General features: G+C 38.8%; 2 protein-coding genes and 1 long non-coding RNA gene across 4 annotated transcripts in view; 1 reads left to right on the top strand and 2 right to left on the bottom strand.

The window, feature by feature from the left end:
* LOC126943080 (uncharacterized) overlaps positions 1 to 13,046 on the bottom strand; it is a 50,285-nt gene extending 37,239 nt beyond the window's left edge. For both annotated transcript variants that reach the window (XR_007721693.1, XR_007721692.1), the window contains exons 1-2: positions 12,974 to 13,046; positions 10,735 to 10,880 (exon numbers count right to left, since the gene is read on the bottom strand). This is a non-coding gene — a long non-coding RNA (uncharacterized LOC126943080). The remainder of the gene's footprint in view (positions 1 to 10,734; positions 10,881 to 12,973) is intronic.
* Positions 1 to 22,362, top strand: part of PPP2R1A (protein phosphatase 2 scaffold subunit Aalpha) — a 526,337-nt gene that overhangs the window by 116,462 nt on the left and 387,513 nt on the right. The window lies entirely within an intron of this gene.
* Positions 6,390 to 6,935, bottom strand: LOC126943070 (60S ribosomal protein L21-like). The gene has a single exon (XM_050771424.1). The coding sequence runs from the start codon at positions 6,907 to 6,909 to the stop codon at positions 6,427 to 6,429; it is 483 nt and encodes a 160-aa protein (XP_050627381.1). The 5' UTR covers positions 6,910 to 6,935; the 3' UTR covers positions 6,390 to 6,426.

Genomic DNA, 22,362 nt, shown 5'->3' on the forward strand with positions numbered 1-22,362 from the left:
CACAGACAAAACCAGTTTACTGAGACTGTGGTATTGCAGTAAAGAAAGAGTTTAATTAACATGATGCTGGCCACATGGATGAACTGGAGTTATCATTCAAATCAGTTTCCCTGAGAGGTTATGGTTTTTCAAAGATAGTTTGGTGGGCAGGGGACTAGGGAATGGGTGCTGCTGACTGGTTGGGAAGGCAACCATAGGAGAGTTGAAAGTGGTCCTCATGCACTGAGTCTGCCTTGGAGTGAGGGGGTCACAGGACCACTTGAGTCATGAGTCATGAGCTCCCTGTGGGGTCAGTCAGTTGCTACAATGAAAGTCTGAAAAACATCTCAAAAGACTAATCCTAGGGTCTACAATAGAGGTGTCACCTATAGAAGTGATTGGGGAAGTTACAAATCTTGGCCTTTACTGCCCAGGTGTCACCGGCCACATGACACCTGGCAGTAAAGGATTATAGAAACTATAATCCTTCATTTTAGCAGAATTCAGACTCCTCACACAATCCTAATCTTAGGCCTTTCATTGCCTTTCAGTCCCAGAACAAGGAGGGTGTGAGTTAGGGAAGGCCTACTATCATCCTTGCTTCCATGTTAAACCATAAACTAAATTCTTCCCCTGGTTATCTTAGCCTATATACAGGAGTGAGCAAAGACAGACAACCTTTGAGGCTAGAGGCAGGAAGGAGTCAGCCACGTTAGACATCTCTCACTGTCAAAATTTTTGCAAATGTGATTTCACTTATTGGCATGAAACAGTATAATAACTGTATGGTAGTTGATATGTTTCTTTCAAGTAATGAGAATGTAAGCTATCTGAGGGCAGGAATTTTGGTCTATATTGTTTGCTGATGAATCCCAATCCCCTGCATATAAGATAGTGTCTGATATGTGATAGACACTCAATAAATGTTTACCTCATTAATAAACAATAATATCACTTAATGTCCAGTCAAAATTATCTCCAGTCCTCATAATATGAATCAGGTCAGGTCTAGGAAATTCCCATCCTCATGTCCACAATATTTGTAAATTCCCAGCTGGCTTACATTTTCATGAACATTGCTGATTTTGAGCTTCTGCTTAAGTAAACTACTCTGGCTAATTATTGCCTAATGACTTCATATTTAAATAAATAACTCATAACTCAGCCTTTTACCTTGCTTTCTGCACATAAACACTCAGAAGTTGTTAATTCTGTATTGTGTAACATACTTCCCTGATGCACTGGCAAAAGACACCACTCAACATGAATATCAGGCAGTCCTGTTATCAACGTTCTCACTCACTCCACTGCTTTACTCCGTTTTCTTCTCCTTTTCCCTTCTGTCTCTCCTAAAGTTATTTGCATTTCCAAAGTAGAGCAGTTTGCGCATTTCATTTGCACGTTTGACTCCTATAAACGCTTTAGAGTTCTCAGGAGGTGTATATTCTTAAATGCCCAACCAAGGTGTAGCCATAGAAAAGAAGGAACAAGGCTGGGCATGATGGCTGACTCCTATAATCCCAGCACTTTGGGAGGCCAAGGTGGGTGGATTATTTGAGGTCAAGAGTTCTAGACCAGTCTGGCCAACATGTGGAAATCCTGTCTCTACAAAAAATACAAAAATTATCTGCGCATGGTGGTGCGCACCTGTAATCCCAGCTACTTGGGAGGCTGAGGAAGGAGAATTGTTTGAACCTGGGAGGCAGAGGTTGCAATGAGCTGAGAATATGCCACTGCACTCTAGCCTGGGAGAGAGAGAAAGATTCCATCAGAAAGAAAGAAAGGAAGGAAAGGAAAGGGAAGGGAAGGGAAGGGGAGGGGAGGGGAGGGGAGGGGAGGGGAGGGGAGGGGAGGGGAGGGGAGGGGAGGGGAGGGGAGGGGAGGGGAGGGGAGGAAAGGAAAGGAAAGGAAAGGAGAGAGAGAGAGAGAGAGAGAGAGAGAAAGAAAGAAAGAAAGAAAGAAAGAAAGAAAGAAAGAAAGAAAGAAAGAAAGAAAGAAAGAAAGAAAGAAAGAAAGAAAGAAAATAAAAGAAGGACAAAATTTAGATAGGAATGCCAGGGCTTCCAGATGGGCTAATTAAGAGACTTCCTCCACTGCCAGGACAGGGGATTCTTACTATTCCTTCCCACTGGCCTTGGTTAATTGCAGTAGAACAAAGCCACTACATTCTCTCCATTTTTCTTTTCCTCTTCAGGAGTTTTCATTGTGGATTCTCAATTCCCATTTCATGATGATATATTGTGGGTTCAGGAAACTCAGATTTTTTTTTTTTTAAATTATGGGACAATTACCACACAGAAATACTTCCCAATGCGTGTTCATGTGGATGGCTCACTAACTTCCTGTATCAGGCCTGGTCAGTCTGGGATGGCACTACTGCTTGCTGGTTTCAGATTTTGCTGCTTTGTGCAACTTAGTACTGCTGTTGTCAGGTGTTGCCTTGGGGATGCTCCAGAAACTCTGGTGAATATAGACGGCTCTCTGAGCCTTCAGGCTCCCCTGCAGCTCCTGGAAGGCAGGTTTCATTGTAATGAGGATGTTTCACTATGAACAGCAGTCACTCTTTCTCCAATCCGGCCCCTGCTGACGGGCCACTACTTCAGGGCATGTTGTCCCTTGAGCTGTATATGCTGTTCTTGTTACATGGGGTCTTGGTAGTGGTCTGGCCTGTACTGGGTATAAGTTGCAAAGTCCTGGTCTCCAGTCAGAGTGAGCTGGCCAGTATGGTGAAACTCTACGTTCATCTCTGCCGGATCCGACCTGCAGAAGCTGGCTGAAAGATGGATGAACAAATGCATTCTGATGCTGATATCCAGTGAAAAAGCAGGCTAGGGGACCGGGAAGCTCACAGACACTGAGGAGGGAGCTGTAAAGAGTCAGCAGTCACGGCCCTGACAAGCTGGCACTGCGGGCATTTATTCAGTACAGATTTAATGACAAAGGCCTCAAGTCAACACATCTTGTGGGTAATTAACATTGTCACCCTGCCCCCCAAAAGAGAGCAGTCCTGTGCATAGATGACTAAAGACCAGGTTCCAAGGCCTAAGTAAACAAACTTATCTAGATCAATTCCTTTACACTTCCTTGTTATCCATTCTGCGAAAATTCAGCTGACTTCAGCCAAATCCTCTTCTGAAGCTATGCAAACCCCAGGCCTTCCGAGAAGGCTTGTGTCCTTTTCCTATAATTTATCTTACAATTTTTCCCACCATCCTGACCGATCTCCTACACATCTCACTGATGAGAGAGCCATAGGATACCAGGCTCCTGGGTAGCAGCAATTCCCTCACAGTGAAACCAGAAAAGATGATAAAATGCTGGGCTTCAGTGTGTTCATAAAGGACAGCCAGGATGAAAGGATCAAGTCACCTAAGCCTAACCTGTGATATGGCAACTGCACCTGAGTCCCCTTGGCAATTTGCAAAAGCAAGTGCTGCTGAGGCTAGTGCCTCCTTGGTTGCTACATTCCTTGCTGTTATCACTCCTTGTCCCCACCAGCCACTCAGAGGTCAAGTGGGACACCTTCAAAAGGGAAACAGCTGCCTACAAGGCCAGTGCAAATGGAGCTCACCCCCAGATTTTTTTAGTAACAATCGGTAAAGTCAAAACAACAGGGTGCCAAACCCAAGGTCATCTAGATTTTCTCCTGTTATCTTCTAGTTTTATAATTCTGTCTTTTACATTTAGGTCTCTGATTCATTTTCAGTCCTATTTATCTGGTGGAAACCTGACTGACACAGCATATGTTTCTAGTGTTTAAAAACAAACAAACAAAAAAACACAGAGGAAAGATGAAGCATTAACTAATAGAAATTAGTAGAAATTGAGTGGTAGAAATGGAAATAGTCTTTCTCTCTCGGTCTTCTTTATTACGAAATTTTCTTTTTGTGTTTTTGCCATCAGCATATACATCTGTTCTCTCATTTACTAACTGAAAATGTAAAAACCTCTTGTACCACACACATCCTCCTGAACTTTACAACCAATTTCTCTGCTCTCCTTGACAGCAAACTCAAGGGTCACTTCCAGTTCCTTTCTCTACTTCCTAATTTCACATTTTCTCCAGAACTCATTCTAAATGGGTTCATGTCCTGATTACTACAGTGGGACTACTCTTATCAAGGACAACAGTGACATCCATTGCCATGTTATTGCACTGCAGGTTCAGACATTTGGTGCCTGACTATGAATTCAACGGGGTAAATCTAAGTCATATATGCTTATCTGATAATGATGGGAATCTTAGGCCCCTAAGCATATATGACTCCCTTTTATTTTAAAATATATAATTCTCTTGGCAACATCCCACTTGTTTGGTTTTCTTCCTACCTCCATGACTTATCTTTCTCAATCTCCTTGACTGGCTCTTTTCTGACTTTTAAATGTTGGTGTACCCGAGGGCTCAATTCTAGACCCCCTCATCTACTTGCTTCAATGCAGTCATCCTAGGTAATGTGTTCCCATAACTTGAAATCCCATCTGTACATAAATGACTCCCCCTAAACATCCATCATAATCCACAACTTCTCTTCAGGATTCCAGAGTGGTATCTACCTCCTTCTTCTGCATTACCACTTGAAAACCTATGGAGCATCATCAAAGTAAAACTATCAATTTGATTTCCCCTAAAACAGTTGCTTGTCAAATCTTCTACATTTCTTCCAAATTTAGGAAAAGTCATCACACTCTACCAAATGTCTTAAGTTCCAAATACAAGTAATTATTGGTTCTTTTTATTTTGTTTATTTTTTATGAGACAGAGTCTCGCTCTGTTGTCCAGGCTGGAGTGCAGTGGCATGATCTTGGCTCACTGCAACCTACACCTCCCAGGTTCAAGCAATTATCCTGCCTCAGTCTCCCAAATAGCTGGGGTTACAGGTGCATGCCACCCCACCTGGCTAATATTTGTATTTTTAGTAGAGATGGGGTTTCACCATATTGGCCAGGCTGGTCTCAAACTCCTGATCTCAAGTGATCTGCCTGCCTTGGCCTCCCAAAGTGCAGGGATTACGGGCATGAGCCACTGCGCCCGGCCTATTGATTCTTTTAATCTAATCCATCACCATATCCCATTGACTGTCAAAAACATGGACGAAATCTGTGTGTTTCTTTCCTGTTCACCACCACCTGACTTCAAACCATCACCATTCGGACCACTACAATAGTTTCCTAATCTTTCTGAATTCACTCTTGCTCTATAACAGTCAGTTATTCACCCAGTAGCCAAAGTTTTTTCTTCTAATATAAATATGAGCATGCCCATCTCTTGATTAACACCCTCCAACAGCTTCCCGTCGTGCTAATAATAAAAACATCTGAATCTGTTATCTGACTCCCAAAGCCTCATATTATCTGGCTTTTGCCTGTCCTTCTGATGTTCTTCCTCAACAGTTTTTCTTTCATCGATTATGTTGTTAGTAATTACACTAGTAATATCCTTATTTCTCAAACATACCAAATTCATTCTTGTCTCAGAATCTTTGTACTAACTGCTCTCCTGCTTGGAATATTCTTCCTCTTGAACTTTCATGTGACCAGTTCATGTAATTCCAATCTCTGTTTAAACATAACCTCCTCAGAATATTTTTTTTTCTGAGTCCCTAAGATAACGTAGCCTCTCAGACGCTCTCCAGTCTAGTTCAGCAAATATTTTAGTTCTTTTCATAGCACTCGTTGTAGCTTTCTGTCAATCACAAAATCACCTCCCTTCTCTCATTCTTCGCTGGTCTGAGAGCCTTCGATGCCTCTCTTTTTCTTCATCTATTGCAACAGCCTCCACATTCATCTGTCATTTTTCAGTGAGAAAGAGAGTGGGTATCCAGAAAATGAGGTCTGAGCCATATACAGCAGAGTTTGTTAAGCCTGAGTTAGATGCCTCGTAGCCATTAAAAGATGCAGAGCAATGTGATGATCTGCTCTATTTCTTTTTAAATTTTTATTGAGTATAAAGCTTAACCATAACTTTCCTTTTCATTTTTATTTTTTATTTTTTTGAGACAAGGTCTTACTCTGTTTCCCAGGCTGGAGTGCAGTGGTGCAATCTCAGCTCACTGCAGCCTCTGCCCCCTCCGGCTCAAGTGATCCTCCTGCCTCAGCCTCCCAAGTAGCTGGGACTGGAGGTGCAAACCACCATGCCTGAGTAATCAACCATAACTTTCAAAGTAAAATTTTTTCATTTTTATGAAGTCCAACTTATTCCTTTTTCACAGATTGTGCTTTTGGTGTCATGTCAAAGAATTCTTTGCTTAGCTCTTGGTCCTGGACATTTTTTAATGTTTTCTCCTAAAAATGTAGTAGTTCTGCATTTAACATTTAAATCTATAATCCATCTTTAATTATCTTTTGCAAACAATGTGAGGCTTAGGTTGAGTTTCTTTTTTGTTAATATTTGTTTGTTTGTTTGTTTTTTCAGCCCAGAGGTCTTTTTTTTTTTTTTTTTAACACCTATTATGCCATGAATTCATAGGGAATAGGTTCCAGCAGCTCAGGCTCCTTCCCATTGGTTCTCACAAAGTGTGCTTCTCTGGGTGGAGCAGGCTGGCGCTTCAGTTGAACCCAGGTACCTTTCTCTTTGGCTTCTTTCTTTTTCTGATCATTTTCCTTCACGCATTTCAGGAAGCTATCTCGGCTCTTAGAGTGCTTAATGTGCTCAATACGTACTTTAATTCTCTTGGCAAGAATCTTGCCCTTAACTTGTTTGTTTACAACAATGCCAACAGCATGCTGGGTAACGTTGTAGACTCTCCCAGTTTTGCCATGGTAACACTTGTGGGGCATTCCTTTTTGAACAGTACCCATTCCCTTGATGTCTACGATATCACCTTTCTTATAGATTCGCATATACGTGGCCAAAGGAACAACTCCGTGTTTTCTAAAAGGCTTAGAGAACATATATTGGGTGCCTCTCCTCTTTCCCTTTGTGTTCGTCATTTTGGCAAATTACTGGAAGATGGCAGTTCCCTTTGTTAATATTTTTTAATCTCCAATTACGCCAGTACCATTTGTTGGAAACAATATTCTTTTTTCATTGAATTTTTTACATATGTCAAAAGTCAATATTGTGTGTGGATCTATTTCTGGACTCTATTGTGTTCCACTGGTCTATCTGTCTACCGTTTAGCCAATATCACACTGTCTTGATAATTGTAGCTTAAGAGCAAGTCTTGACATTAAGTAGCATGAGTACTTCAATGTTGTTCCTTTTCAAAAGTAGTTTGGCTATTTTAGTTCCTTTGCCTTTCCATATAAATTTTTAGAATTTGGTTGTTAATGTTTTTTTAACTTGAATCACATTGAATCTATGGATTTGCTTGAGGAAGAATTGATGTCTTAATCATATTCTGTCTGCAATACTCTCTTATTTAGTACTAATCTTTGAAATCTATCTGTCTTGTTCTTCCCAACTCTCAACTTCATCTTCTTATTTCAAACTCATTTCAAAGAGTCTACTGGGCTCTACCTGTGTTTCCCCTCCTGCACTGTGGCCTGGAAACTCTCTTAAGTCAGTAAGCAGGGCAATCATGGGGATCATCTTATTTGTTTCCCCTTTTTTTGGAGATTACAATGCTACACTACTTGTTGTCCAGTGTCAGAAAACCACTCTTTCGCATTTTCCCTAGATTTTTAGTTGTTTAAGGTAGGAGTATAAATCTGGTCTCTCTTACATGTCATCACTGCTGGAAGTAGTTATGTTGATTGTGTTTTAAAAAGTCATTTTTTGCTTCTGTTCATGGAGAGAGAGATCTGTTCGCAAAAGCCAGTTCAGGCATCCAGACAAGAGATGGCATGAGCCTGTAGGTGATTCTTGGGGTGCATAAAATCAGCAGCACTTGGATTTTGCTTACCAAATGAGAGAAAAATCAATAATAAATTTTAGACTTGGCACTTAATCTATTGAGAGGACAATGCCTCTGATTCCTAAAAGAAAGAAAACTGTGGAAGGGGCAGGTCAGGGAATAGGAGAATTGGGGATACTGTTTTCAGAATGTTTAGTTTGTCATGCCTACTGCTTGTGTCCACAGAAATTCCAAGAAGTTGACTGATTTTATGAGGCTGAAATTTTGGGAAGTGGTCAGGTCTGATGGCTTAGACTAAGAGTTGGGGTACGATATACTTTTTTCTTTTAGTTTTAGTTCACATCATAATTGTACATATTTAAGGGATACAGAGTGATATGCTGATACATGTATACAATGTGTATAATAGTCATAGGGTAATTAGTATATCCATCACCTAAAACATTTATCATTCCTTTGGGTGTGAAGATTCAAAATCCTCTCCTCCAGCTTTTTGAAAACACACAATAAATTTTTTTTTCTAGTCACTTATGTAGCTAGCAAAAATAGTACTGGGGTAGGGTCAGGGTCTTGCTCTGTCACCCAGGCTGGAGTGCAGTGGCACGATCACAGCTCACTGCAGCCTTAAAATCTCGGGCTCAAGTGATCCTCCACCTCAGTCTCTGGAGTAGCTGAGGCATGTGCAGCCACACTCCTTTTATTTATTTATTTTTTCGTAGAGACAAGGTTGCTAGGCAAACTCCTGGCCTCAAGATAGAGAGATTTAAACATCACAATCAAGTAACCTAACTGACATTTATAAACTATTTCTTACACCTAAGAGTAGGATATTTCACATAATATCCAATCTAATTCTTTTCAAGTGCTGAGTTATAAAATAAGTTTCAATAAAAATCTAAGGCTTTAAATTATACTAAGTATATTCCATGACCATAATCTATCAAATTAAAAACCAGTAATAATAACATAACTAGCAAATGCCCAAATCTTTAGAAACTAAACAACATATAATAAATAACCCATGGGCCAAATAAATCTTAACGAAGATTAGAAAATATTTTAAACTGAATGATAAGAAGAGTAGATTTCAAATTTTGTGATTTAAAGCTAAAGGTAGTGTGCATAGGATTTTTTTTTTACACAGGGTTTTGCTCTATCATTCAAGCCGCAGTGAAGTGGCAGAATCACAGCTCACTGCAGCCTCAACCTTTTGGGCTCAAGCAATCCTCCTGCCTCAGCCTCCTGAATGGCTGAGATTATAGGCACTCACCACCACATCTGGCTAATTTTTAAATTTTTTGTAGAGGTGGGGTCTTGCTATGTTGTCCAGGCTGCTCTTGAACTCCTGGCCTCAATCAATCATCCAACCTCAACCTCCCTTATGGGGAAATTTTTACCTTAAGTGTTTTTATTAGAGAATAAATGTGTGAACTCAATGATCTAAATTTACACCTCAAGAAGCTAGAAAAAGATCAAATTAAATCTAAAGAGAATATAAGAAAATAATCTTTAAAAGTGGAAATAAATGAAATAGAGGTCAACAGATGAGGAAATATTAAAATTATGTTAAGAGATCAATAAAATGGATAAGTTTCTAGCAATACTAATCAAGAAAAAAGAGAAAATGCAAATGACTAATTTTAGGAATGAAAAAAGGAACATTATTACAAAGACTAAACACATTAAAATGATATTACAAATCACTTTATACCATTATATTTGACAATTTAGATGAAATGGACAAACTCCTTGAAAAGCACACATATGAAACTGCCATAAAAAGAATTAGAAAATCTAAATAGTCCAATACCTAGTAAAGAAGTTGAATTTCTAATCAATACCCATTAAAAAAACAAAAAAACAAACAACAAAAAAAAACTTCAGGCCTGCATTGTTTCACCTGTGAATTCTACTAAATATTTAAGAAAGAAGTAACATCAGTCTTACAAGAAATACTTGCAAAAGACAGGGGAAAAAGGAACACTTACTAGTTTACTTTTAAATACATCTGTTCAATACAAAAACTGTGCTTGAAAAATAAAGTGATTTTTATGAACTGAAGTTAAAATATTAATTCATTTTTTAATTTTAACCAATATTTCAGAAAAGCTGTGTTTTCATTGACATGACCAGACGTAACTGAAATCGATATCTTTTTTTTTTTTTTTTTTTTGAGATGGAGTCTTGCTCTGTTCCCCAAGCTGGAGTGCAATGGCACGATCTCGGCTCACTGCAACCTCCGCCTCCTGGGGTCAAGCAGCTCTCCTGTCTCAGCTTCCTGAGTAGCTCAAACTACAAGTGCCCACCACCACACTCAGCTAATTTTTGTATTTTTAGTAGAGACGGGGTTTCATCATGTTGGTCAGGCTGGTCTTGAACTACTAACCTCAGGTGATCCACCTGCCTTGGCCTCCCAAAGTGCTGGGATTATAGGTGTCAGTCACCGTGCCTGGCCTTGAAATCAATATCTTAAGTAATGTTTGGATCATCCAATTTTAAAGTGACACATACTTTACACATTAGTGGTTTTAAAAAGTTTTTCTCATATTGATGTCATGGCAATAAATGGAAGAAAAAAAGATCTAGTTCTTGAAAACAATAATGAAAACCTTTGTTTCTGATGATTACTCATCATGTGGAAATTTGCAGTGAAACAAAAATGAAGCCAAGTAATTTAATATCTACTCTTCAAAAATCTCTGCATGTAGTATTTCTGGAATACCTGACTAGTATAATAAGGTATAATAGTATAATAGTAGAATAGTATAATAAGGTGGTAAAAACAGTGTGAAATCATCATAAAATCTTACCGCTTAAATAAATTAATTCCTTGATTCAAAGTACTTATATTTTACACTTTTTTTCAAATAGATATTCTGACGGGGGTAAGATAATATCTCATTGTGGTTTTCATTTGCACTTCTCTGACGATTTGTGATGTTCGGCTTTTTAAATGTACCTGTTGGCCATTTCTATGTCTTCTTCTGAAAAACGTCTATTCATGTCCTTTGCTCATGTTTTAATGGAATTATTGGTTTGGTTGTTGTTTTCACATGAGCATTTTCAGATGAACATTCATTGAGGTTTTATTCATAAAAGCCAAACCTAAAATAAATAAATAAATAATAAAATATTAGCAAATCGTATACCAAAATAGATAGAAAAATATTGTACTATGACTAAGTTGCATTTATTACAGAAGTGCAAAGGAACTGATTTATGCCAACCACCTGACTGAGCTTGGAGCCAACTTCTTCCCCAGTCTTCAGATAAAAGCCCAGCCCAGACGACATCTTGGTTTGATTTTGGCCTTAAGATCCTATGCAGAACATTCAGCCAAACGCATTCAGATGCCTGACCTACAGAGCTATGAGCTAAAACATGAGCATTGTTTTACACTGCTAAATTTGTAGTAACTTCTACATAGCAACTAAGAACAAATACAAATATTATAATACCATTTATAAAACTTAAAAATCTAAATATTGAGTTCTTTAGGTATCCACATATAAGTACATATTTCTAAACATATTTCTAAAAATATGTACTTATATGTGGAAATCACATACACAATTCTAGATGGAAATTTTTAGCGGGGTGGGAATGATTAGGCAAATACACGATTGATGCAAAGATGGGACAGAAATGAAAGACTTTGTCATTTGCATATTATCAAACATTACCTTTATTAAGCAAAAAGAGCCAATGGTTAAATATGCATTTAAATGTTTAATTAGAAACTAAATTATTCATTGTGCACATGTACCCTAGAACTTAAAATATAATAAAAAAAATTTTTAAATAGTCATTCTTCCTGGTATAAGAGGGTAAAAAAACCTTAAATTATATTTATTATATAAATTTTATATATGTATAAACATAAATATATTATATATAAATTTATATTAAATTAAATAGAATTTAATTTAAAATTTAATTTAAAAGTTTATGCATTTAACCTGATCTGCTTTATATATTTAAAAAAATGAAATATTCATACTCTGCAGTTCAATTTAATAACATAGCACAAAAGATAAATTTGCTATAGGTGGTAAATCGTAGATGCTTTTACTATTACTGCCTGGTTTTTTATTTACAAGCATGTAACAATTTTTGTAATAAATAATTGTTGTAAGGAGATCTTTATTTAAAATCCTCAGAAGTTTTCAAATATGTACTCAAAGATAAATTCATATAGGAAAACGAACTATATGAAAGCAGAAAAGGAAAAGTTAGAGAATTAAAATTCCCACAGAAAGATATATATTTGAATAATAATAAAAGACCATTTCTCAATTATCTACTATAAACCAGGCACTTTGCTAGCATTTCAGGCACACCATTCCAATAATCTTCAAAAGAAATTTGCCAAGGAGATACCATCATTTTTTCCTAACAGTAAAACTTATAGTATTTCAATACCTTGCCCGAAGTCATGCAGACAGTAAATAGCAGAATCGGTATAAAGAATCAGGACTAAAATGTTATTTCAAAGGATTCATCAAGAAATAAATTATGTTAGCCAGGCGTGGTTGAGCATGCCTCTATTCCCAGTTACCCAGGAGGCCAAGGCAGGAGGATCACTTGAGCCCAGGAAGTTGATGCTGCAGTGAGCTATGATCACCCCTCTGCACTCAAGCCTGGGTGACAGAGCAAGACTCTTTCTCTAATAATAATAATAATGATAATAACAACAACAACAACAACAACAACAAGAGGAAGAGGAAGAAAGAGAAGAAGAAGAAAGAAGAAAGAAGAGGAGGAGGAGGAGGAGGGGGAGGGGGAGAAGGAAGAAGGGGAGGAAGAGGAGAAGAGAAGAAGAAATTACACACACATACCCATACACATGTACCAGGTATTTATGACACGATTTTAGTAATTGCTGAATCTAGGTGATGGGTACACAGATGACCACCATGTTGCTATTCCTTCAGTGCACTTCAAAGGTTTCAGTATGAAATGTTGGGAAATACGGTTGGATACTTAGCATAGCACCCAAATCCCTGACATCTGAAGCAATGAAGTACCTCCTTCCCTGGCCCCTCCCATCACTGATAGCCATAACGGCCCCCAACTCCGCAACGCTTGCTCGCTCTTCCTGGTTCCCCAGACACCGACTTCCACTCGACGCTGAGGATGCTCCAATGCAGACCACAGAAGCCCTCAGTGGCTAACCCCCAGCCTCAGATTCCACTGACCATTCCCTGAAGCCTTCTTACACCGCAAACCTCCACAAGTACCCCACGCTGGTCTCATCCGGTCAAGCATTCCACCAGCACCGGGAAACTCACCCGACAGCTGGAGTCGCACGAACACTCACTTGAGGACTAGCAGGCTTCCGTAGCCTCTTCACTCGTTGCCGTACCCACGCTCTTGCGCAGACTCGGTAGCACTTTCGCTGTACACAAGATGTCTACAGACATTGAGGCCGCGCGCGGTGGCTCAAGCCTGTAATCCCAGCACTTTGGGAGGCCAAGACGGGCGGATCACGAGGTCAGGAGATCGAGACCATCCTGGCTAACACGATGAAACCCCATCTCTACTAAAAAGTACAAAAACCTAGCCGGGCGAGGTGGCGGCGCCTGTAGTCCCAGCTACTCGGGAGGCTGAGGCAGGAGAATGGCTTAAACCCAGGAGGTGGAGCTTGCAGTGAGCTGAGATCCGGCCACTGCCCTCCAGCCTGGGCGACAGAGCGAGACTCCGTCTCAAAAAAAAAAAAAAAAAAAAAAAAAAAAAGATGTCTACAGACTTTGAAACTAGGCGTGCATATGGAAGCAGCAGTCTTGGAAGATGCTTCTTACAGATAACAAGATGGGCATTTTCTGGCGACTAAATTCCATTTTGCTGGAAAGGAAAGAGGCAATGCAGCTGATCTACTATCCTTTTATCCTTTTCACCACCTTCCCCGCTGTTACCAGCAGCATTGTGCATTCTCGGGAACAACATTCAGCGTTCTCACCTGTCTACTTCAAATCTAGCAACAGCCCTAAGCCAATCACAGACAAGACCTAAGCAGAAAATGGCTGCACCTACTGAGCCCTGTAGGCCCTTAAAGCAGCAGGTAAGGCGCAGCCATTTTGGAAAACGTTTTGGGATCTGTTGAACAAAGACTAGGCAGTGGAGCAAGGAAGTGGGAGCAGGAAGAGGGTGGATTCAGGGAATGTGTTTGTTGAGAAAAGTCTTAGGAAACCAGAATTGGGTCTGGAGGAGCTCAGGTAGTAAGGGGGGAGCCATCTGGGTACAACTGGGTGTGGGATTGTGGAGAGAGACCTTGAGGGGTAAGGACTGGGCCAAAATGGTTGTTGAGCAGACACTGACAACCACAACCCATTCCAAGAGAGTATTACTTGTACTTCAGAAAGATCACATGTATTCTGAACAGTCATGTGAAATAGATGTAAAAGTCATGAAGAAATTATTAGCAATCAAATCTAGCATTATATGAAAAGAATGAACTTCAAGATCAGGTTCCCAGGAATACAAGGATGTTTTATCCCTTAAAAATAAATATATGTAATGTCTGGTGCCAGCCCTGATTGAGTAACCCCCCTAGTTTATCACTCCCACTGGTTACACTTAAAACTTTTGGAAAAAAAAAAAAAAAAAAAACAACAATAAAAACGACTTGAGAACTTTTAAAATGAATAATTGCAAAGAGATCGGAGAATAAAGTATAGAGTTGAAAACCAAGCAATACACAGAGTAAGTTCCCTAATTTTTTTTTTCTGTTTGTATCTCCTGCCTTTGACCTAAGAGTAAGACAAATTAGGAAAGTGCCAGTCCAAACTGCACCATTTTGGAAGCCCCCCACCATTTCACAAACCCTGATCAAAGTGAATCATTTCACGGGGGGTTCGAACTGTGAGAAACATCCTGCCTCTTATCATATTCCGCTGGGAGAAAGTACAAGGAACACTACTTTGCGCGGGAACCGCCTCATCCTGGGAACACGTTATCCATGCCACCCCAGGCCCCTCCCACCCAGGCCTATAAATTGTCCCAGCCTATAAGCAGCGGTGGGCACTGGCATTAGGCTGTTTCCCCACTTCTGTAGGTCTTACGCTAGACATAAAGCCTGCATTTGTTGTAGAGCCACCACTCCGTGTCTTTCTTTCACCCTTGCCTTCCCTTCAAAACCCAACAGAAATTTTGCTGCTGAGGTGAAGAGCAAGGACACTAAGAAAAACCAGTCTTGATGGCCATAAAATAGAGAAAATGAATCCCCATGGGCCAAAAAGTGTGTTGTGGGGATCTCTATTTTATTTTTTTCCGTTTTTCTAGTTTTTCTAGCATGGTCTTGCTAGCTCTACTGTTGAAACTGCACTGCCACAGTACTGGCAGTGACATGGACACCTGAAACTCAGGGAAAAAAAAATCTATAGATAGAAAATATTAGGCCCAATGCAGTGGCTCACACCTGTCATCTCAGCACTTTAGGGGGCCAAGGCAGGTGGATCACTTGGGGTCAGGAGTTTGAGGCCAGCCTGGCCTACATACTGAAACCTCGTCTGTACTAAAAATACAAAAATTAGCCAGGCATGGTGGCAGGTACCTGTAATCCCAGCTACTTGGGAGGCTGAGGCAGGAGAATCAGTTGAACCCGGGAGGTGGAGGTTGCAGTGAGCTGAGACTGCGCCATTTACTCCAGTCTGGGCAACAAGAGTGAAACTCTGTCTCAAAAAAAAAAAAAAAAAAAAAATTAAATTAATTTAAAAATAAAAATAAAAATTATAAAGAAAATATTGGGAAATGATTCCCTATTGTGCAAAGAAAATGGGGAAAATATCTTTTTTCCCATTATTTTTATTTCACTGCTTTGTCATTGGGTGAGCCTAGCATAAAGCTGCCTGACTTCATAGAGAGAACTCCATCTTTTGAGGCAAAGTGCTGGATAAAAGGGGCCCCAGGAAACCAGACACTGTGGGGGAAAAAATCCTGGAAAGAAGATAGTAAAGAAGTGAATTCCTTAAGACGTAAATCTAAGACTCACCCCCCTGCTTGCACATGTATAAAAAACACACGAAGCAGCAAAGACTCTGAAAATTACTACTGTGAGGTGGCTTATGTGAGGGCTGCATCCAAAGATCATAGCAAGGATTTTGAAAACTGCACTGACATTGGAACCACTACCCACAGAAAAATTTATGGTCTGAATATAACCTGATTGACTTCAGTCTAAGACAAAAGGAATTAACATTTTCAAGAGGATTTTAAAAGGACAAAGTCTCACAACATAATATTGAAAATGCTAAGGGTACAATAAAAAGTTACTTAACATACAAAGAACCAGGAGACCCTGACCAATTTTAAAGAGAATGTACAATCATCAGGTACCAAACTTGTGATGACTAAGGCATTAGGATTATCAGGGGAAAGACTTTAAAGTAGCTGTGATAAACTTAGTTCATGAGGTAAGTATAAACACTCTTGAAATCAATAAAGATGGAGTTTTCAAGTTCTCAGTAGATAAATAAAAGCAATAAAAAAGAAAATAATGGAAATTTTACTATTGAAAATATCTTACATTAAAATTTTATTAGGGTTACTTTATAGCAGAATGAAAATGCTAGAGGAAAGATTCAAGATAGAGCAACAGAAAATTATTTCTACCATGATCATAACTGTTAAAAAGAGTAAAGATGGAATGTTTGTGCACTTTATTGCAGTTCCAAAAATAGATACAGATAGAACCTGAGGATATGGGAAATGGGAGAGAATAGTATCAATACAATGTAAGCACTATATGGCCCTCTCTGATAAAATCTTCCCCTGCCCCAAATCCCCACAATAATTGCAGCCCTCGCAAATTTTATCTTCTTACTTTCTCTTTTGTCTGTATTTGGCCGTATGTGGAAAAACATAGTTGTTTTGTAATTTTTCTAATTTAATAGAAGTTATTTTTAAATCACTCAGGGTTCAGCAGGACTGAGAAATTATATCAGTAATTTGACATGTTCTCAAAAATTAAAAGGAGTTAACTATTCAATGGAGTAAAAGAGAACTCCAAGCAATGCAGAAGCAGCAGATGCAAGAAGTAGCTAGTAACTCTAGAGCTAAAAGAAGCTTAAAAAGAAGGCACTAAGAACGTCAAAGGGGAAACTCAATCCCCAAAAGCTAAGATGTACATTTCATTGGAGAAATGTGGCTGCTATAGGTACATGCAACCTGCCAAGGGGAAAGTAACTTGAAATAAAAGCAGTCTACAGGGTGCCAGAACTCACAGAAGGGTGCCAGCAGAACACACTTGATCTGCAGAAAGTGGCCTAAAGGTGGTGGAGGAGCCTACTAGAGGGTACAAGAGAGGTGAGCTCAACAATGAGGGACACTAAAGTGAAGGCAACCAGAACTTCAGCTTGCCAGTCTGCTGGCAGTCACATTTTCAGAAACAAGTACTGGAACAAGGAAGAGAAGCTCCTTTGCTATGGCCGTGTATCTTTACTACTGCACTCAATATGTCCTTGCCAGTGCCAGCTGACAAATAAATGTTCATCAGTTGCAGTTCCAGGACCACAAAGTAGGTTTAGGAAGGGTAGATTTGGGTCTGAGAGTCAATACAGGCAGTAAGTGGTACAAATACACTAAATATGTTCTTATCTAGTTTGTGTACCTGGTTTGTGATGGTCATCCCTCTGCCACTTATTTTTGCTGTTTTTGGCATTCTATTGTGTGAATAGTATTGCACATTCAGTGTAATTGGAAAGCCCCTGCCCCCTTTTTAAAGAACTACCATATTCATTTACATTAATCAGTAAACAGATGCATGGTGTTATATTGCAGAGTTCTTTAATCTTAAATCTGATTACTTCCCTTGCAATTTATATGATACACAAAATTTTACAGTCATGGATTATTCTGGATGGAAACTAAACGTTTTTTCATACTTATAACTGCACTTTAACTTCGGGTATGTCCACCATATTGGGAAGAACACTTTACATCATTCCTTTTGTGTTTTCACCTCGTTTTTCCAAAGGAGAAGTGAGGTATCATATTTGTGAGTTATGAAAATAGTTCATGGATGCATAGTTTATACTCTTTTTGTGTTTGGGTTTACCTGTCAGCAGAATGATACATTCCATCTCGTATGTGCTGTCACAGTAGTAAGCATCATTGGTATAGGATTCAAGGCTTACCTCAAAGAGACAGATATGCAGATTGTTCTTTTCATTCTTCAGTGGGGAGGCGTGACAAGTGTACCTGTGTCTGAATGTGTCTGATCTGAAATTGAGACTATCTTTACAGATTTACGTTTAAATCGCTAGGTTTTATGAATAGAATAGCCTCACTTCTTAAAAAATAAAAAATATAAAAAATATAAAAAATAAAAAAACAGACATTTTGAAGTCCTAATCTCTAGTACCTCAAAATATGACTTTATTTGGGACTAGAACAGTTGCACATTTAATTAGTTAAGATGAGGTCAGAATATAGTAGTATGGACTCATAATCCAATGACTGGTGTCCTTGTAAACTAGCTATATGAAGACTCAGAGGCACATAGGGAAAACACCATGTGAATGCAAAGATAAAGATTGGAGTTATACAGCTGGAAGCTAATGAATGCAAGAATCTGAACAAACCATCAAAAGTTAGGAAGATGACAGGGAGGTTTCAGCTTTCAGAGGGAGCATGGCCCTGCTGACTCCTTGATTTCAGACTTCCAGCTTCCAGAACTATAAGACGAAAAATGTGTTAAGCCACCCAGTTTGTGGTACTTTGTTATGCAAGCCCTAAGAAACACATACACTAGGTTTTGCAGGGATACAGTAAGAAGCACATCTGGTAATAGGTCCAACCCCCATTCCCCATTTGAGCAATACCACCACCAAAGTGACATTTTAATTCCATTTCTTTGAAAATAGAAGCTGTGTCTACTTTTTCAGAACTCAGCTAGGGACAGAAGAGTTGTGATTACTGATCAGTTTTAGAGTTCAGTCTTTTTAATAAACTTTTTTTCCTGACTGACCAGAGTACAATTTGGTTTTAAAATCTTACTATTCAAGCTGGGCATGATGGCTCACGCCTGTAATTCCAGCACTTTGGGAGGCTGAGGCAGGTGGATCACTTGAGGTCAGGAGTTCGAGACCAGCCTGGCCAAGATGCCGAAACTCTGTCTCTACTGAAAATACAAAAATTAGCTGGGCATAGCGGTAGTAGTCTGTAATCCCAGCTACTTGGGAGGCTGAGGCAGGAGAATCACTTGAACTTGGGAGGCAGAGGTTGCGGTGAGCTGAGATCATACCATTGCACTCCAGCTTGGGCAACAAGAACAAAACTCTTGCTTAAAAAAAAAAAAACAAAACCAAAAAACAAAAATCTCTTACTCAACAGGCTGAAAAGAACTACCATATCCATTTACATAAATCAGTAAAGAAAAAAAAGATACACGGTATTATATTACATAGTTCTTCTTTAATCTTAAATTTGATCACTTCCCTTGCGATTTATATGATACACAAAAATTTACAATGATATATTCTGGCTGGAAGCTAAACATACAAACTAGGACAAGTAATATCTGACAGACAATTTTCTTTCATTATCTTCTGAAATTTGAAAATCATTATATATATGTTCTACAAACTCACACACAAAGCAAATACATACATATGGGACCATTCTTAACTTACTGCTCTGACTATACCACATATTCAAATATGTAACAAAGTGATATTTGTCATACTGAGGTTATTTACTCTTCATAACTATTTGGTGTTGTTTTCCATGAATGCATGGTAATGTGGCAGGATGAGAACTTTTATTCTAAAATTGCTTATGTAGACAACCTTTCCCCTTACCACTGCACTATTTCTCCTCAATAAATATTCTCTGATGCACAATGAGTTTTGGCTTTATGCCAGAGGCATCTCATCCACAGGTCTTCAGTTATCTGTATTCTCGGGTATAAAAATTCATTTGCTTGAAAAGCAATCCAGGATTCAACATATTCATGAGATTTTTTTTCTCAGTAAAAATTCCCTATTTTATGATGGCCTATGCAAAAATATTTGCTGCACTCAGAAAGTTTTGTTTCTGTGTGACATACAATAGAATTTATCTTCTCAAAATTTCCAGCTTTCAATTAATTCATATTGCCTTTAACCGAATATGAGGCTACACTGTTGGGAGATAATATTCCCTTGTTCAATGCATTGAAAAAATCTGTCTCCTGAATAACTTTTCTGATGCTTACAAAGGCCAAAATTAATGAGAAAATAGCCAACTTTCTCTGAACTCATAGGTTGTCTCTCATATGAATCATCTTATATTCAGGGATATTTGACATCTCACTGAAGTCCTTCCAGCACTTACTGTGTTTGTGAAATTTGTTTCCTGTATGAATTTCCTGATGGGTAGTGAGAAAAGATTTGACAGAAAAAGATTTCCCACATTCACTGCACTGATAAGGCATCTCTCCTGCATGACATCTCTGATGGACACTGAGGTATGATTTCTCAAAAAAGCTTTTCCCACATTGACTACATTGATATGGCTTTTCTCCTGTACAACATTTCTGATGCCTGATGAGCTGTGACTTTTGGTTGAAGATTTGACCACATGGAATGCATCCATAGGGTTTTTCTCCAGTATGGCATCACTGATGGATAAGATGGCTCTTTTGGCAGAAGGCTTTTCCGCATTCATTGCATCTATGGGGTTTCTCTCCAGTATGAATCAACTGATGTCTACAGAGCATTGCCATACTGCTAAACGCTTTTTGCCATTCAAGACACACAAAGGGCTTTTCTCCTGTATGTGTTCATTGATGTATAATGAGCATTGCTTTTTGTATAAAAGCTTTTCCACAATCAGTGCATTCACAGGGTTTCTTTCCTGCATGAGTCCTCTGATGGACAATGAGATGTGACTTATCTATAAAAGCTTTTCCACACTCATTGCATTCATAAGGCTTCTCTCCTGTATGAATTCTCTGATGTGTTATGAGAGATGACTTTTTATTAAAGGCTTTCCTACATTCCCTGCATTCATAAGGTTTTTCTCCTATATGCATTCTTTGATGAACAGTAAGCTGTGAGTTGTCTATAAAAGCTTTCCCACATTCACTGCATTCATAAGGTTTCTCTCCTGTATGAATTCTCGATATTATGAAGTGACTTTTTATTAAAGGATTTCCCTCATTCCTTGGATTCATGAGGTTTTCTTCCTGTATGATTTCTCTGATGTACAGTAAGCTATGATGTGTGTATAAAAGCTTTCCCACATTCAGTGCATTCATAAGGTTTTTCTCCTGTGTGAATTCTTTGATGTGTTATGAGGTGTGTGTTTTTATTAAAGCCTTTCCCACATTCCTTGCATTCATAGGATTTTTCTCCTACATGAATTTGCTGGTGAACAACAACCTGAGATTTACTACAGAAGGCCTTTTCACATTCTCTACATCAATAGGGTTTATCTCCTGTATGAATTCTTTGATGGATAATTGGGTTTGACTTCTGCATAAAACGTTTTTCACAATCACTACACGTGAAATGTTTCTCTCCTGTATGCACTCTGTAATGTAATCTGAGTGTTGCCTTCTCCCTGTAAGCCTTTCCAAATTCTTTGCCTTCGTAGGGTTTTTCTCCTTTATGAATCCTCTGGTGTAGAATGAGATGATACTTTGTTCTGAAGGCTTTCTGACACTCAGCACATCCATATGGTTTCTCTCCTGTATGAGTTCTCTGGTGCAGAGTGAGATGACATTTTGTACTGAAAGCTCTCTGACATTCACTGCACCGATATGGCTTCTCTCCTGTATGAGTTCTCTGGTATATGATAAGCTTTGACTTATACCCAAAAGGATTTTGAACATTCACTGCATTCATAAGGTTTCCTTTCTGTGTGAATTCTGTGATGTCTTGTAAAATTTGTCACTACACTGAAAGCCTTTACACATAAATTATGCTCACAGTACTTGCCTTGAGAGTGGAAGGTTTCAAGTATGGTGCAGAAAAGTGATTTCCCATGACTGTTTAATTCATCAGAGTTCATTTTTGCATGGCTTTTACTCTGAAAATTTGAATATAAATTCTGTTTCAAACTTACTCTTCCTGAGTCACATTTATGGGATCTGTCTCTGAAGGGAACAAAGCTTGCACTCCAAGAAAATATTTTTCCCAATGCATTATTTTCACAGTCTATCTTCAAAGGTTCATCCTTCTTAATATCTTCCTGATGCCAATCATATGCTTGCCACATTAGTTCTAGTGAAAAACAAACAAAAAACAATGAATTCTACCATTATCATGAAATGGAGAGGGATGGAATCTCAAGTTCATACACAAGAAAAATTCAGAAAGTGATCTGCAGATACACAGTGTAAAGCTGAGACATTCAATAAAAGAAATATATAATAGGCTTGAAGGACACAGGTGTCATCAAACTTGGAAAAGATTCTAGGAATATTTGAAAGCATAATAGAAGAGGTCTATAAATATTGGGAGGAGGTGAAGGGTGGTTGTATCTAATAGGCTGCAAAAGAAGAGTGACTAAGCAAAAAGGCAAGGGCCAAATAGGCAAGAATCTCAACCAGAGGGAGAAAAAGAGGCACATCTCCTATGAGTCATATATAGAAGCTGTGTCCACT

The sequence above is a fragment of the Macaca thibetana genome, chromosome 19, assembly GCF_024542745.1.
Source record: "Macaca thibetana thibetana isolate TM-01 chromosome 19, ASM2454274v1, whole genome shotgun sequence".
Classification (NCBI taxonomy): domain Eukaryota; kingdom Metazoa; phylum Chordata; class Mammalia; order Primates; family Cercopithecidae; genus Macaca; species Macaca thibetana.